The 17,300-nt window shown below is 29.7% G+C and overlaps 1 protein-coding gene across 1 annotated transcript in view; it reads right to left on the bottom strand.

Moving 5' to 3' along the window:
* LOC111633416 (dynein heavy chain 12, axonemal-like) overlaps window positions 1–17,300 on the bottom strand; it is a 172,523-nt gene that overhangs the window by 10,134 nt on the left and 145,089 nt on the right. Inside the window, exons 56-60 of the mRNA XM_023377981.1 lie at window positions 16,370–16,510; window positions 12,887–13,188; window positions 6,780–6,849; window positions 5,067–5,252; window positions 2,048–2,151 (exon numbers count right to left, since the gene is read on the bottom strand). Coding sequence (XP_023233749.1) covers window positions 2,048–2,151; window positions 5,067–5,252; window positions 6,780–6,849; window positions 12,887–13,188; window positions 16,370–16,510 — 803 coding nt within the window. The remainder of the gene's footprint in view (window positions 1–2,047; window positions 2,152–5,066; window positions 5,253–6,779; window positions 6,850–12,886; window positions 13,189–16,369; window positions 16,511–17,300) is intronic.

Raw genomic sequence — 17,300 nt, 5'->3', positions numbered from 1 at the left:
TTTGTCCTTTGCTCTTGTTACACACAAAATTATAGAAATTTTACAAATTTCTCTACAAATTTATTGAAACTATCTTTGTTAGAGCAACTTGAGAAATTTAAATGCTTTCATGTTTTTTTTTATGATATTCATGTTCAGATTTATTAGGCAATGTGTGTCAGAAATGACATTTGATTGAGAACATTATAGAAAAACACCATAAACCATAATTTTTGGCTGATGTGTACATGAATAAAGGTTTGTTATAGAAGTTTTTTAAATCCTACATTATACAAATAATAAATAATTTTAAAATGTATTTTCAAAACTTTCAAATTGAAAACAAATGAAGCAAACATTAATGGAAATCAAAATACAGTAGAGCGTCGATTATCCGAAAGTCAATCATCTGAAAGAATTCCAGTTGGCAAATTTAAATTTTTGCCAGTGCTGTGGCGCTGCAATCTTTGGCTATGTCTTGGGCTACTCAAATATTTTACGTTTTTGATACTAAATTAACTTCTGAAGTATAATTTTTTATTGTTTTTATATTTTTCAATATATTTATTTTGTTCGTACAAAATAAAAAAATAATTTTTAACGATACAATAGTCTTCGTTAGGCTTAACATTGACGAAAATTCAACGCAAAGTGACACGCAACAAAGAAAAATGTCAAGATGGGATAAATTAATATATTTTTGTACATAATCGGTTATCCGAAACATCGATCTTCCGAACAATCCCAGTCCCCAATTGATTTGGATAATCAATGCTCTACTGTAAATAAACAAAAAATGAACAACAACATTTTTAATGTTTGAGATTCTTATTATATCATTATAAAAACAAACAATTTCAAAATGATGTCATAAACCACTACTCTTAAGGATCACATGTAAACTCTAAGCTATTTTATGTGTGGTTCTGGTACACTTCCAGAACCTCAAATGTAAAAGGTAATTTATAAAATAATTTTATAAAACTATTAATGTTAAAAGATAGAAATTCGATGACCATAAAAGAGCATGTTTGAACTGAATGAGAAAAAGAGAATAGTTCTCACATTTAAACAATAGAATAATGTAAGTCCTAAGATCAGCCATCTTTGATTGGGATCGAATTGACAGACAATTTTGACTCATCCCCCGATCTAGGTTTTGATCTTGTTTGTTACACTTAGTAACAAGTGATGACCAATTAGAAAGTGGAGATGAGCAAAAATGATCAATTGAAGTGGTAGATGTGGGACCTGAAAAAATTATAAAAATTGGAATTTCAAGGATACAAAGAGCTTCTCTACCTGTCTTTCTATTGTGAGACTTCCTCCTTGGTGGAAATATACTCTGCATTCCCGACTTTGCATCTAACTCTTTGTCTCTCGCTATGGATTACTGCCCAACAATGCCCTGAAACAGTCAACTTCTGAAAAGAACTCAGGAGATTTGTTCTTGCAGGACCCTTACCCTCCACAGAAAGAAAACGATCTAGTAGACTTGATTATACTTGCCATTTTTAAGACCATTGTAGTTGCAAGAATCTTTATTGCAACAATAAATTGGGACAATTGCTACGTAATTATGGAGTGTGTCTCTGTACTATTCGTTCCCACATATGATATGGAACTATTCCGTCATTTTGATCTTTTAGCACAGATTAGAGAACGCAAACTTAAAAATTAAAGAATACTTAAATAATGTTAATAGTATTTGAATTATTTTTTCAGTTAAAAATATGATTATAATTATTTATTTTTATTTTTGCAATATGTTTTTTAGAAATGTAACTATACAAGAGTAAAATAAGAACATGAAATTTAACAACTATTTATGAGCAAAGTTCCTTAAATGTTAAATTTCATGTTTTTAGAAACAGTTTAAAGAAAGTTTAAAGTTATTTTAAATTTTCTTTAAATTGTTACTTACAAATGAGTGAAAATATTCTGAAACAAACTGATGTTCTTTTCATGCTTCATAAGTATTGTGTATTTTTATTTCAAATCAATAATTTTTATACAAAAAATGGAAAATCTCATAATAAATTCTAATACATAAAAATAAAATACTTACTGATTGTATCTTTCCAATTCTTGAACCAAAACTGTATTCATACTTTCATTATACTTTACTGGATATTGAATTTTAGCTTTCTTTAAATCAAATTCTTCAGGTAGCTAAGAAATTTGAAAATGACAATTATCCCATCTAACAATATAAACATTTTCTTAAAACATTTAAAATAATAAAATTAAGAAAATAGAGTAATTGTAAACAAATCATGATTATACTTTTAAGAGTCATTAAGATTGCTGCTGTTTGTTTCAACCATCAAGCACCATGGCTTAGCGATTATCATCTCAGTCTATGAATCGAAAGGTCTCCAGTTTGAATCCGTTCAATGGTAAATTAGTTTTGTTCTTTTATATTCTCTTTTTCAAAGTGTGAAGAAGGTTCTCATATGTAAATTAACTGTTATTTAAATATCTCTGCAATGCCCCCTCACGCTATAAAAGTACAAGCTATCAGACTATCAATTCTGGTACTGCAAGCTGCAGAGGTAATACACTCTGTGAATTGATAAAGAATCCTTTCATGTTTACAACAATTTGTTACTGCTGTTTCCCTTCCATCTAAATGACAATATAATTCTTTATTTGGTAATTTTAGGATACTACTCAGCTTCAGAATTTACATAAAATTATGTGATATTTATATTAGAAAACAAAGCTCAAAAGGCTACAGTCTATTATCATATATAACTTACACTATCATTTATTTACTGAATCAGTGCAATTTCAATGAGAAACAATGGGTGGGACCAATGCAATCCAAGAGTGAGATTGGGTTTGGAGGATTGCCATATTTGACAGTTTTATGTCAAATATGGCAATTGAATATATTGAAATATGAATTTTATAAAATATTAGATGACTCAAGGATATTTCCTTTTATTTCCACACACAATTTTATAGAAAAATCTCATATTCGTATAAACATAGCAACTGCACAAATCTAAATTTGACAATGAACAACTAATTTGTCAAATCCTACTTTTTTTGCACTCAAATTAGAATTATCTGTTTGATAAATAACAATGTACGTCATATGTGATTGTGACAGTTATATGATCTGTAATTTTTATGTTTACCATTATTTTATGTTATGTTGTATTTTATGTTAAGTTAAGTAAACAAACTACTCATAGCTTGTTTCTTGTCTTTGTGGTTGGCACTTGCAAGATAATTTTGACTTGAATTGTATAATCAACAATGGACAGAAGAGAAAAAGTCTAATTGGAGAAATAAGATATTGTTTTAAGAAGGAATAGAAAAGAAGCAAGAAATGAAAAACATTTTTTGAAATTATTCTTAGGTCTCTACAAGAAAAGAAGTCAATTGAAAATGAAAGAGAGAGTAGGCATTTTTGATGATATGAAAGAAATTAAGCACTTATAACTTGTATTGGTAACCAACCACTATTTGAAGAATATGTTTTCTTACTATTTTATTCTGTCAAATCTTTTAAAATGTTTTCTTCTCTTTTAGGGAAAGATAATTCAGAAAAGAAACTAACTCTTGTTGAGTCATTAACCTTTGTACAGTGGGTTAGTCAGCTATGGTGCTATCATGATGTAGTGGAGAATAAACATAGGAAAATACTTTAAAAATTTTCCATGTGTTTTTCTCGTTACCATTTTGGAAAAATGTTTTTAAACATTTATGTCTAGTAAAGAAAAATCTTTTTCTATTGTCACATAATTCCTTTATTATGTGAATTTTTTTCACGGTAGTTTTTAGCTAATTTTCGGCAATATCCACAAAATTCTTTTGCAGATATAGCCGTCATTCACCAGTGCCATGTGATCGCCCTTGACGGGTACAGTAGACCCCCCTATAATTACAGTCCCTATAATTACGATTCCTATAAAACTGCGAAAAAATATCCGTAAAAAGTATCCGTAAAAACTCCTATAATTACGTAAAACGTCATCGGGCAGCCGAACTACTTTCCCGCCATCCGTAGCGCCACACTACGGAGAGATTACTATCATCTGTACAGTATTATATATAAATTAGGTACTGTATATGTAATTATATATTAATTATTATATATTAATTATAATTATATATTATTATATGTATATATTAAGTATATATAATTATATATTAACTTATTGTAACTTTATTATAATTAAATATATAATTTCCGCCGTCTAGCATGGCGCCACACTACGGAGATTTTTACGCTAACTATCGTCTGTCAGTATGTAAATTAGGTACCGTAAGTCTAATACAGTACTGTAATTTTATACATTTCTTGTGAAAGAAACATTTCTTATTCAACGGCGATTAAAATTATTTATATTAATGATGTCTCCGAAGTTCAACGAAGTTTTCACAGAAAAATAAGTTGTTAGAAATCGGCCGCTCTTTGCTGAGCTGTTCCGCGACGAAAACAATGTTGAGCAATGGCAATGTCGAATGGTGACACTCGGTAAGTAATCCTACAATTTTTTGTTTATAGCGTAGTTTATACGGATTATTTCCAAAAAAAATATACATATTTTGGAAATGTTGAGTTGGATTAGTCTAGAATCGATTAATTTTATGGAAGAAAACCTTTCAATCAGCCGTAGTCCGTAAACTTCACACGTGTTGGGCTGTGATTGGAACGACTCGTAAGAAATTGGATTCCTAAAAAGTGGAACGTATCTATGATCTTATGAAGGGGGGTCGACTGTATATCCGTCGATCACTGTAGAGTGGTTAACATTGTCTGGTGTATGATATATAAAAATTTTTGTAAAATATATTTTTTCATAATTATAATCATAATCAAAATGAATTACATCTCACATGAGATAGAATCTTATCTTTTGAAATTTGTTTACTAATGTAAATATAACAATTTTATATAGATTCCAATAATGGAAGCTTTTATGAAACACTAAATGAAAAGTAATATTAAAGACTTCTAAAAAGTTTTATTTGTACTCTTGAAATTATACTATTTAAAGCTGTTTGGAATTCAATTATTTAGCTTAAGAAAATAATTTTTATAAATAAAATAATTTTAAAAAGTGTTTTACCTTCTCCAAAATATCTGAAACAATTTCACTTAAATGTGAGTCTGTAAATTTAACAGATATTTTTTTCTTTTTTCCCTGTAATGCTATTATTGAACTGAAAAGGCATTTCATTTCTCTTAATTCTTTTGAAATGTTGACATTGGGATGCATTCCAAATATTTCAGGATCCTGAGTTGAAGGTAAATTCTAGAAAGTATATAATATTTTACAATTATAAAAATTACTTTTAATAAAATATTTTAATATATAAAATTTTTAATTTGATGAAGTAAGATGAAATAATAAGTGTAGTCAAACATCCTGTATTTTACAGAATTGACATGCATTCTACTTTACTGTCTTGCTGTCTCTTTAATCATGATAGTCCAGCAAAAAATTTTTTGTGTATGTATATATATGTGGTGTGACAGAAAAGTAATGAGACAAATGTTTTTTGCAACAATTTTATTTTATTTTTATACATTAATTAATGTTATCCCCTTCATCAGTGGAGGCATTGTTTCCAGTTTTTGTAGCAGTGTTGGAAGGCTTCAGCTGGAATCACCAGTAGCTCTGCAGTTATGTTCCTTTGGATGTTATCAACAGTACTAAGATGATGTCCTTTCAGAAGGGTTTTGATATTGGGAAACAATAAAAAGTCACACGGACTGAGATCAGGCAAATAGGGGGCCTGGGGAACCACAGGAATCCCCTTTTTCTGTCAAAAACTGGTTGATAGAGATAGCCATGTGACAGGGGGCATTGTCATGGGGGCATCCAAGTGTCTACATGACCTTAGAGAGTGTGATAAGTGAAGTTTTGTTTTTGTATTGTGTTACGGAAAATGAAACAGCAAAATTTAGAGCAATGGTGTGCCGTCAAATTTTGTGTCAAGTTTAGTGAATCCACAAGTTTGACCTATGAAAAGTTATATATATATATATATACACACACACTTTTGCAGTGATACGGTTTCCTACAAAATAAGAAGGGGAAAAATTATAAGGAATTTGTCATTTATAAAAAAATGTGTCCAGTCATCGTGTGAGGAAATTCAAATAAAGAGCAAAGGTAAAATGAGGAAAGTAGATGGACACTGAAAATCAGTAGCAGTCATAGGATTTGTGAGGCCCATTAAATAAAAGTGTGATAGAGGTAGAGAATAGAATTATTTATAGAGTTCTACAATACTATACAATATTATACAATACAATATAGAGTTCTACAATAATGAGAACATTTTTAATATACAAATAGGCAGTAAAACACACAATAGTTTTACAATGAATTGGAAAATTCAATAAGTGTACAGAAATTCATCTACAAAACTACTCTCCTGTTTTTAGCAGATTGAATTTATCAACTTCGAGAGAAAAAATCAAGACCTGCAGCAATGTCTCTTTCAATGGACAAGATTGAAAGTGACTAAAGTCTCTCTGGACACATTGGTGTTTGGAAGTAGTTCTCAACTAATTTTAATTTTGAAAAACCTGCACTACATAAATGAAAAATGAAGAATCAAATTTATTGGTACAATTTATAAGTTTGGCAACTATAAGATAGACAACTATTCACTCTTTTTTTTCACTCTTACTTTTAAAATATCTGTAAAAATGAAACATCAATTTATCAGAGTATAGATTACAGTCATTAATGATCCACAGACCATTAATGGCAGTAATCTTAGGTTAATTTAAAATTAAATAAAACTATCAAAAATATTTAACAACTTACTTTTATAAATTTAATGTGTTCTTCATAGTTCAATTTAGATGGTATATAATAGGTTCCAGAAGAAGACAGCCTAAAAAATAAAAATAGTAATATAAGACATTATATTACACATTTACTTTGATTGCTAAATTTTATAGTTATTATCTTGCAATAACATCAAAGACTACTACAATGTTCAAAGTTGAAAACACTTATATATTTTAATTCCAACTTAATCAATTAAAAGAACAATTTCTATTCTTTGTTGAACACATTAGTTCTCATAAATATCACTAAAGTTAAGAAGCATGGCCTGGACTAATACTATGAGTACAAATAGTGGGATGTGGTGGAAAGATCAAATGCTGTTGATAACTACACCCAGAATGTGATAACCTTGACTGATCTAAAGTCTAATAGAAGAGGAAAGGTTAGTATCAAGAAGGTATCTGACTGTATATTATCTGCCTAAACTTGTCCCAGTATAGAGAAAACATGTGCAGCAATCACATATCATAAACGATTAAACAAGTGAAAGGTAAAAGAACTTGTTTAATCATTTATGATATGTGGTTGCTGCTTAATCATTAACTTAAAGAACTTAATCATTTATAAATTTTAATAATAATCAACTCACAAGTCAATCAATTGATCAGTGATTCTTTTATTAACTTCTTATAAGTAATATAAACTGTTTAATTCTAAAGTTAAAATATCAATAAGATTGTTTGTAAATGAATATTTGTCTAATACATCCAAATCTTAATTTAAGCAACAATTTTATTTTTTCCAAATCACTATATCAATGGAGAATAAAACTTATGGGCACAATAAATTATAAGTAAGTTCCAAAAAAAATGTTTATAAACATATTTCATGAATTAATTATTTGTTAAAACAATCTTTGTATGCATCAAACGAATAATTTTATTATTATTATTATAATAATGTTAATTGAAAATATAAGTAAATAAAATTTCATAGAAAAATAAAACTATTCTACAAAATTGTTTTTAGAAACTACAGAATGCATGAAAAATTTCTGACCCACTTAAGACATTTTTATTACTGTAAATCAGTTATTTGATTATGTGTTTGAATAAAAATGGTATGATTATTAGAACTAATATCAGTGCAAAATCTGTTCCTGTCAATATATTGAAAAATTCTCATGGAGAATCCTCCCAACTGAAAGGTGTCCTGGATGATGGATGCCCATTCTTCTTGAACATGTTTAATCAATTGGTCTTTTTTTCTTAACTGCAGATGATGCAGCACACTATACTGAATCCTCCTCATATGCTTTATGGCAGGATGGGTAACCTTTTTCTATGTAAAAGCAACATTTCAAAACTTCTGAACGGATGCGAGCTGCAAACTAGTGTGAAATCTGCGAGTTATATAAAGGCACACAATCCAGATTAAATAAAATAAAACACAATTATTTATTAACTCGCTAGTTCAAATACAGGATTTAATAGGATACCAACAATTCTAGTTGACCCTTTTTCCAACATCCAATTAACTAAAATTATCTTACTTAATACTAGGTTTCTATTACTACTTAAACTAATTGAATATAGCCGGCTTATTCGAAGATTTAAAGGTGAAAGAAAAGAATAAGGAAAGAGGGTACCCAAAACTTGATGATGCAGGTTGAAGTGTGTGGGCTCGTGGATGAGGCTCCTCGTCGGTCAAGGGGGGCTGATTCACTCAATTCTTGTTTCACACTGAAATATTAATCCAAAAGGGGCGATCCATCTGGTTCCTCTTGATCCAGTTCCTTTTTCTTTCTCTTGTTCTAAGGTCCTCTTTTTCTTTTCTCACCATACAATCAAACTTACAGAGGAGGCTTTCCTTTCGATCTCCTCTTTCCACTTCCTTCCTCTCAGTCTACCTGTCCTTTCCCTTCTCCTCCCACTTTCAGTCTGCCCTCGTTTTTCCTCTCCACTCACTCCCTTCGTTCTCCCCCTTCTTAACTCCCCCTCATTCCTCCCCTCACCTTAGTCCACTCATCTCCCCTCTCAAAAGCCTTCCATTCATTCCTTTCATCTCAGTTCACCCACACACTAAAGTCAATGGGAAGACCATAAGACTATAGAAGAGTAAACAAATAGGACAGACGAAGGTGAAGTGAAGATATATATATATACTGTTTAAAATATGGCATGTAGCCACACTAAATAAAAGAGGGGGAAATGCCGGTAAATCACAATTATTTATTCATATATAATTATAAATTAGAATAGGCGTACTTAATTTAGCTTTTGAGATGGATGTAAAAGTAATATATTAAGAATATTTGGTTAAATATTAGTCACTGCTAGTTTTAAATTAGTTTCGATGTGAGTCTGTTAGCCAGTTTCTTGTTTTAAATTTTACTAAATTCATTGCAGGAAAAACTGTTTACCTACAAAAGCTGTAAAAAATAATGTTTGAATTTTTGCTGTATACCTCCTTAAGCTGGGAAATTGATGTATAAATATATCAATTTCCTGGGCTTGGCAAACTGCAGCTGCAAAAAATATTAATGCAGCTGCAGGTTGCCCTACCCTGACTATGGGATTCAAGTCTGCAGAGTTGCTTGGTCAATTTCTCTATATTCCTGGAAACTTACACTGGATTTCTTGAAGAATTTGTTTGATAGTATGCAACTTCCCCCAATTGTTACATAATGACACTTTTGTGCATACCACTGAAGCACCGATACTTTTATTAATGCAAATGATCTTTAGAAAAATTGAGTTTTGCCAAACTTTACTTCTCAATGCATCAACAATATTACAGTCAGTTATTTGACATTATTTTGCATAATTTTCAGTTCTTTTCATCAGTGGCGTGCCGTGATGTTTGATGATAGGGAAGCTGTGTTTCTGTAAGAAGCCGACTTCCAGGGGCAATCAGTTAATTGCATCAGTGATAGTCTAGTGTCCATTCATATTTGTTTGTTCGATGAGCCAGTAAAAATCGTAGACGTTTCTAAATGTATTTTTAATAGATTATCTGATGTATTTAATAGATAAACAAGTTCAATATAATTACCTCTATTATTAGATTCAATAGATTCCCTATTCTCTCTAAATGCCAATTCTTATTTTGATAAAAAACATATAACATTTATTAATTTAGATATAATATATCTATTAGCCATAACTATCTTGTTATAATTTTCAATATTTATTTTATATTATTTACTAATGTTAATAGATTGTCCATCATTTGTTTTCTAACTAATTTGTTTTAAGACCAGGTGTCCATGGAAATTTCCAAAATTTACAACTTTTCGGTCACTCTCATTAAACTGGAAAAATTTCTGTCTTTATTACATTTAATATTATGAAGAAATCAGTCCCCACTGTACTTGGTTAGGGATTGGTTCAGTTAAGCTTTTAGGTAAAATTCCGACTCTTTCAGCAGGGTTTTATTTATGTTCGTAATCCTATAATCTCTTAATTATTTAGCTACTTGTTACTTTGTACTTGAATATTTGTAGTCTTGGGAAAGAAGTGGAAAGACAAATTTTTATGACAATGGATACATAAATCATAAATTTAAGGAATATAAATTCTAGAGCTTTTTTTGTACCTTGTACGTCTCATTCATTAAATTTAGATGTAAATAATGTCGCCAAAGTAACAGTTAATATTTTAAGTTTGTACAACAATTGTATACGTTTTTTCCTGCATCCCCTTATAGATGGGACATACTAAATCATAATATCACTAGTTTAACATTGAAATCTGTAAGTAATACCAGTAAACTCCTATCGATTGGGTAAATTATAAATCTACTCACAATTCACATAATGGGGTGAGGACGGTCAAATATCTAGCATGCAGACGGCTAACAGCCCAGAACCAGTCCTGGAATCATTGGAAGTGTTATGTGTGTAGCTTCCACCAGCTAAACTGCGTGAGGTTGGTGCTCTGTAAAGTGCATGTGCAAATGCCTATAATCTGGCTGCTTTACACTGTTCAAATATTTTCTCCCTGGAAACTGTCTCATATTTGACAATACTGAGCTTCCGTTGAAAATATGCATATACGAATTTATATTTGAATATACAATAGCAATCTTATCATTTTTCTCACATGTAGTATAGAAATTTGTAATAAGATACATAATGCAGTTATAATAAAATATTAATTTTAATTAATCCAAATTACATTAAAATATGAAAATAATTGCACAATATGTATTTATTTTTTAGAAAATACAAGGGAAGCAGTGCTTTCACCACTTCCAATGATGGCACACCACTGATTGGCATACTTTTTTGATAGAAAATCCAACTTTCTGAAAGCCTTGAATTTGGTTATGGTACTTACACACTGATAGCCAAACCATAAAATAGAGGAAACTGCAGACACAAACAAACATATGTAATATTGATACTGCAAGATATGCCATTATGCTTATAAATGCCATTTTTCTCTAAATACATTTTATTGAAGAAATGAATTTAAATGCAATGTTTTCTTAAAAATTAAATTATGACTATTTACAAAAATTTTTTTTTTTTTTTTTTAATTTTTCGAGTCTATCTTTCATCCTTTTAACACACCACAGAAGTAACAGTATATTGGCTTGGATGAACTTCCACAGAACACGTAATAAATTATAACGAAAAACACACAAAGTTAAAAACAATCGAAATGCCGACCTTTTATTTGAGGATTCGGCGTCCTTCAACATTAAAAACAATGGTTACAATTTCTGAGCATAACTACCATGTTCTTTAGCACAATATATAACTGGTTCAGGCCCTCTGGTAGCGATTTTGGGTAATCATAAAGTTCATTTGCATAACAGCATACATGATAACATGAAACCCAGGATATTTTCAATTAAAAATTGAATTATGACTACTGTATTTACAAAAAATTTTTTTAATTTTTTGAGTCTATCTTCCATCTTTTTAACACACCACAGAAGTAACAGTATATTGGCTTGGATGAACTTCCACAGAAACGATCGAAACGCCGACCTTTTATTTGAGGATTCGGCGTCCTTCAACATTAATGTTTTTAATGTTGTCCTTCACCATTGTTTTTAATGTTTTTCGTTATAATTTATCACGTGTTCTGTGGAAGTTCATCCAAGCCAATATACTGTTACTTCTGTAGTGTGTTAAAAGAATGAAAGATAGACTCAAAAAATTAAAAAAAAATTTTTTTTGTAAATAGTCATAATTCAATTTTTAATTGAAAATATCCTGGGTTGTTTATGTTATCATGTATGCTGTTATGCAATGTTTTCTGTTCTTTTTTGTGGCAATAGTGGCACTGTAAGTGGCTGTATTTTGCAGTTGAATTTACAGGTATACCTCGACTTACGTCGTTTCGAGTTACGTCGTTCCCGATTATACGTCGTTTGTCAAAAAAGTATATGGAAAAATAAAAATCAAGTTTAAGTCATTTTATTCGACTTTACGTCTGTCCGCCACAAATATTGAAGTTGTAATATCACTAGAAAAGCGTTTAAAGCACATAAAATCACATTAAAATATATACATTCACAAGTAAGTACTGTATTTACAGTACATGCATTCGTAAATTTAGATTCCTTTTTTTGTACTATATTAAAAACTAAAATTTAATAAAATTGTTTGTAAGCTTAATAAATAAAATACAGAACCGGGAATGGTAATTTATGGTTTAGTCTAGTGACAAGTAGATTTGGAGACAAGTAAATTCGACTTACGTCGCTTTCCTGGAACCAATTACCGACGTAAGGCGAGGTATACCTGTATATGCAAGCCATAATGCTTTAAGTGCCAAAGTTCAAAACACGTGACTTTTGGCACTTAAAACATTACAGCTTATGTTTACATCGCTTTGTCATTCCAAAAAATTTGTAACCTAGTGAGTTTTTTTACCATTTTATTGTAAAATTAAAATGAATTCCTTCAAGACTTGAAAGAATTCATTTGCTAGAAAAAGCATCTATTATCTCTCCGGAAAATACTTTTTTGAAATTTACAATATTATGGCATTGCATGCCTCATTTATCTAGATAACATATAGTTATATATGTATATGTATATATAAAATAATTTTTCATTACTTTTTAAGCATTTATAATTAATAGAAAATATTTTACTAAAGATTTTTATTAAAAAATAATACTTGTATTTTGGATCAGTAATAACGTTTTCACTATATAAATCTTCTAAAATGGTGAGAAGACATCGACGATCCCATTCATCTGTAACTCTTCCACCATAATTACATTCTCCTGTCATGTAAAATAAAGCTTTGAATGGTATTTCATCATATTCACTCATAAACCTCTTCAAGTGTAGTAGTGAAATTCTTAAATCTGAATCATCAAAAGCATAAGGAATATTCCATCCAATGGGTCCAAAAGTTCTTCTTTCTTGAACAATTGCATGGAAGAAGCATAAACTAAAGACTAATTTATGAAAATTCTGAAATAATTTAAATAAAAATTATTATAACCCCTAAAATAACTGGAATTTTAACAGCAATTAAGAATTAATTAAAAATTACTATTTTAATTTTAATATTCTTAACAAATTATTAAGATAATTTAGAAAATATTTAAACAGTAATTAAAAACATGTACACCATTCAATTGAAATTCTAATCAAACAAATACCAACATAAGAAAATACTTCTATCTGAACAGAATATAACAACTGTAAAATGAAAAGCATTGAAATTCAGTAAAATTTATTAAGAACAAATATATTCAGCCATTTCAACCATTATCAGGTTCTAGAATGAAATCTAATTCAGAAATTTTAATGTCATATTTTGAATTTGCCTCATTCTAATACCTGGTGACAGCCATTGAAGATGAACAAAAATGCTTATTCTTAATAAATTTTGATGGATTTTTATATTTTTATATTAATTAATTAATTAATATTATAAAGTTTATTCATATAATAACTAAATTTATAATATAAATTAAAATATAGATGAAAGATAAGCTGAAACATTTGTAAATTCATTTTAGATGCAGTAATATCCGTGACTGTTTAAAATTTTAATATAATATTTAAGATTTCTTTACCATAAAGTAATGAAAACGCTTCACATTCACATATATTGAGTAATATAAATTCAAACTGGATAAACATAAATGAGCACTAAATATAGAATCAATATCCAACAAGAAAATACAAAACTATATGAAAGCAAACTTTTTCATCCATGATGAACAGAGTAATTGAAGTTCAAACTGTAAAGGTCAATAGACTGTTCAACATTGATGAAAACATTTTCTTTCATATAGTTTTGTATTTTCTTGCTGGATATATATGTTTTATGTATAGTGCTTATTCAGTAATATAAATTCAAAACTAAAATAAAATTTTACTAAAAATATTTTTAGCATAAAGGCAAATATATATATATATGTTTAATTATATTGAATCACTATAACTTTTTAGCAATTTTCTATATTTAGGCAAGAAGAGCCTACCAATGAAGATAGAAATACAAGATTATACAATGAAGTCAATAGTATAAAAAGATCAAGGTGAAGTTTTTCAAGTACTGCATTCCCAAATGGAATATTCATACTGAGGGTCTCTGTTGAGTTTAACTGGTAAACTTGAGTGGCAAATAGAGTTTTAACCATCTGCTATGTCTTCAATGCTTGCTCCAAGTGTTTTTTTTTCTTTCTTTCTTTTTCTTCTCTTCTACTCCAGTAGCCTGTTCTTGCTTATCTGTTTCCTATTGTTTTAGTATTTGCTCTTGTGCCATATCAACTTCTGAGAAAATAGTTTCACACCACTTTATCTTCCTGACTCAATAGACAGGTAATTTAGTCAGATGATCACAAGTCTTTCCAGGAGAATTATTATTATTAATCACGAGCTCTGATAGGTGAATTACAAAGACTCTAGAATTTGTATCTTCTGATTAAAACAGTAGTTATTGGGCTGCTACTAGGATGGTAAAAATCATTTGGCTTTAATCAATTAAAATTGAGTTATGAGTTATTGTTTACATATATTTGGAAATTGTTGACATCCAGTTAGGACAAGATATGATAATAATATACATCCAAAAGTCCATTAATTAGCATCCTGCATTAAAAGCAATCATCCATGGTGTTGGTGATGATGCCTGTTGTGTTTGACTTTAATTTTATTTCCATTAATCAATACATTACATCAAGTTTATAACTGTACTGTACATAATATCCTAAGATACTGATATATACTTAAATTAAAGCATTCTTTTAATCTAAAACATTTTTATGCTAATTTATCAGTTTAATGTTGTGCAGCAAATTATATGGCAAGCCTATTTAACTATTTGTATACTTTAATTCATAATTTGAAATATCTTAATTACTATTAACACCTTCATAAAACATTCTTTTCTTTTATGTGCCAATGTGCAAAAATTTTGTATACAATTGTAGAATTAAATTAGAATTGATTGTAGTGTAGTGTTTGTTCACTAAGTATTTGTACTTTATCATTAGTTATATATAAATATATATTTTTCGTTCTTGTCGCAAGTTATTAATTGTAAAATTTCCGTTAGGTTCGTACCACCTCTTGTGATGTGGTGGTGCGAGCCCGTGATTGGCCCCTGCCATGACGTAGGTTCCCTCGTCAGGTACGTGGCGCGGAGGTATAAAATAAACTGTGCCACGTGCAGAAAACCCCCGTTCTTCTTGGTTCTGTGGTGCAGGAGTGTTCGTGTCGAGTTGGTAAAGAAGGAGAAGGAACAAAGGAAGTTGGAGAACAAGGGAAGAGTGTGCCACGTGGAAGAGAACTTTATGTGCGAAAACGTAGAGACTTTTCATCGAGCATCAAGATCAGCCTTTTCGTAAGGATAGTCAACTTATTGTTCTTTTCTTTATATTTTTAAAACCTATTTGTCGTGTCGGGAATATTTGTGATTTTGTTTTTAGTCCTATTGTCGCGTCGGGGATTATCTATCGAATTATTCATTAATACTCTTGTATCCGGACAAGAGGGGTGACAAGAATCCCAATGCTAACCGAAATTCGTGATTGAACCTCAGACATGTATTCTAGAGAAATTAAAATTGTTCAGTGTCCCGTTGATTCATGTTGTCCTTTCTGTTCTCAAGCTCACACTAACGTACTTCGGTACGCTAGGGATCTACAGTAGAATTAAATTAGAATTTTCCAAACTATGTAGTAATAATTATTATATAATTAATTAATTAATACCTTCATAAAATGTTTTGTTTTGTTTGCTAATGTGCAACAATTCTTGAGAAAATTCTGTATGTAAAATTTATTTTCTGGAGAAATTTTGAGTCCTAAAGATATTATGCACCCCTGAAAAACAGTACACAGTTGCTTTTCTGTACTTAGCTGGATAAGAGTAGAATTTATCTGTATTTCTGTTGAATTAAAGATAAGCAATAACTTTACTTGATCTCAGTTATACAATTCACCACAAATCTCCCATTGAATCATCACAACAAAATGACAAGAGGATTAATAGAACTATGGATAGCTTTAATATTATCCTTGTTTAAATCTTATTTGCTTATTTCAGATAAATTTGATTTCTATAATAAGCTAATGCTACACATATAAAATAAAAGTCACGTTTTTTTATAAATGAAACACTTTAAATGAAATATTACCTCTTTTTCTTTTAGCCCTGACATGAAGAATTCTTCTGTATTAATTGGATCACTTAAATAAGACCATAACAGATTTTGACGTAAACCAGTGGGGGTTTCATGAATGATTTTAACACTGCTTTGTAAAATAGAAACTGGAAACTGTAATATATAAAAATGAACTATGTACTTTAGAAATAATATAACAAAAAATAAAAAAGTTAATTAAATTTGTTAGAGTACAAATTATATCATTAGAGTATATGTATTATAATTATTGTATTAGGCACATAATATGTAGGTAAAAATTTTTATTTAAAAATTTATTTAAATAAGATGTAAATCATTTTTAGCCCACAATATTAATCACAAACGCATAATTGACTTTGATATAAATAGTGTTCTAGATGTATTTGTTAATATAATGGGAACTGATCACAGACGCCTCACAGAAATCTACGTTAATGGTACAAAAGTCCGTTTTGAATGTGACACTGGCAGTCGTGTCACCATCATCAGTGTTGATAAATTCAATTGCTTAGAATTGCTTAGAATGCACCCATAGCAAAAACAGAAGTGACCTTTCGAAGTTACACAGGTGATATTTTCAAACCCCTAGGAGTAGCAAAAGTAAAAACTGAATATGGTAGTAACTACTTTATAGAGGACTTATATGTCATTCCTTTCCAAAAATATGCAATAGTAGGAAGATTCAGAGTTCAAAGATTGACATCAATAAACTCAGCCATACAACTAAGGTCAACAATATTTTTTCAACAGAAGTAGAAACATCCATTTCAAAAATCATAGAATGCTACTCAGTTTCATTCACTCCCACAGTTGGCCAAATACCTAATTATATTTGCTCATTAAAACTGTGAGATGGTGCCAAACCAATGTTCTTAAAACCATGTCCAGTTCCCTATGCATCGAAGGAAGAAGTGGATAAGGA

The sequence above is a fragment of the Centruroides sculpturatus genome, unplaced genomic scaffold (genome assembly GCF_000671375.1).
Source record: "Centruroides sculpturatus isolate CEXI.00-Female unplaced genomic scaffold, Cexi_2.0 scaffold571, whole genome shotgun sequence".
Classification (NCBI taxonomy): Eukaryota; Metazoa; Arthropoda; class Arachnida; order Scorpiones; family Buthidae; genus Centruroides; species Centruroides sculpturatus.
The sequence above is the reverse complement of the archived record's forward strand: the minus strand, read 5'-3'. Positions and strand labels throughout refer to the sequence as shown.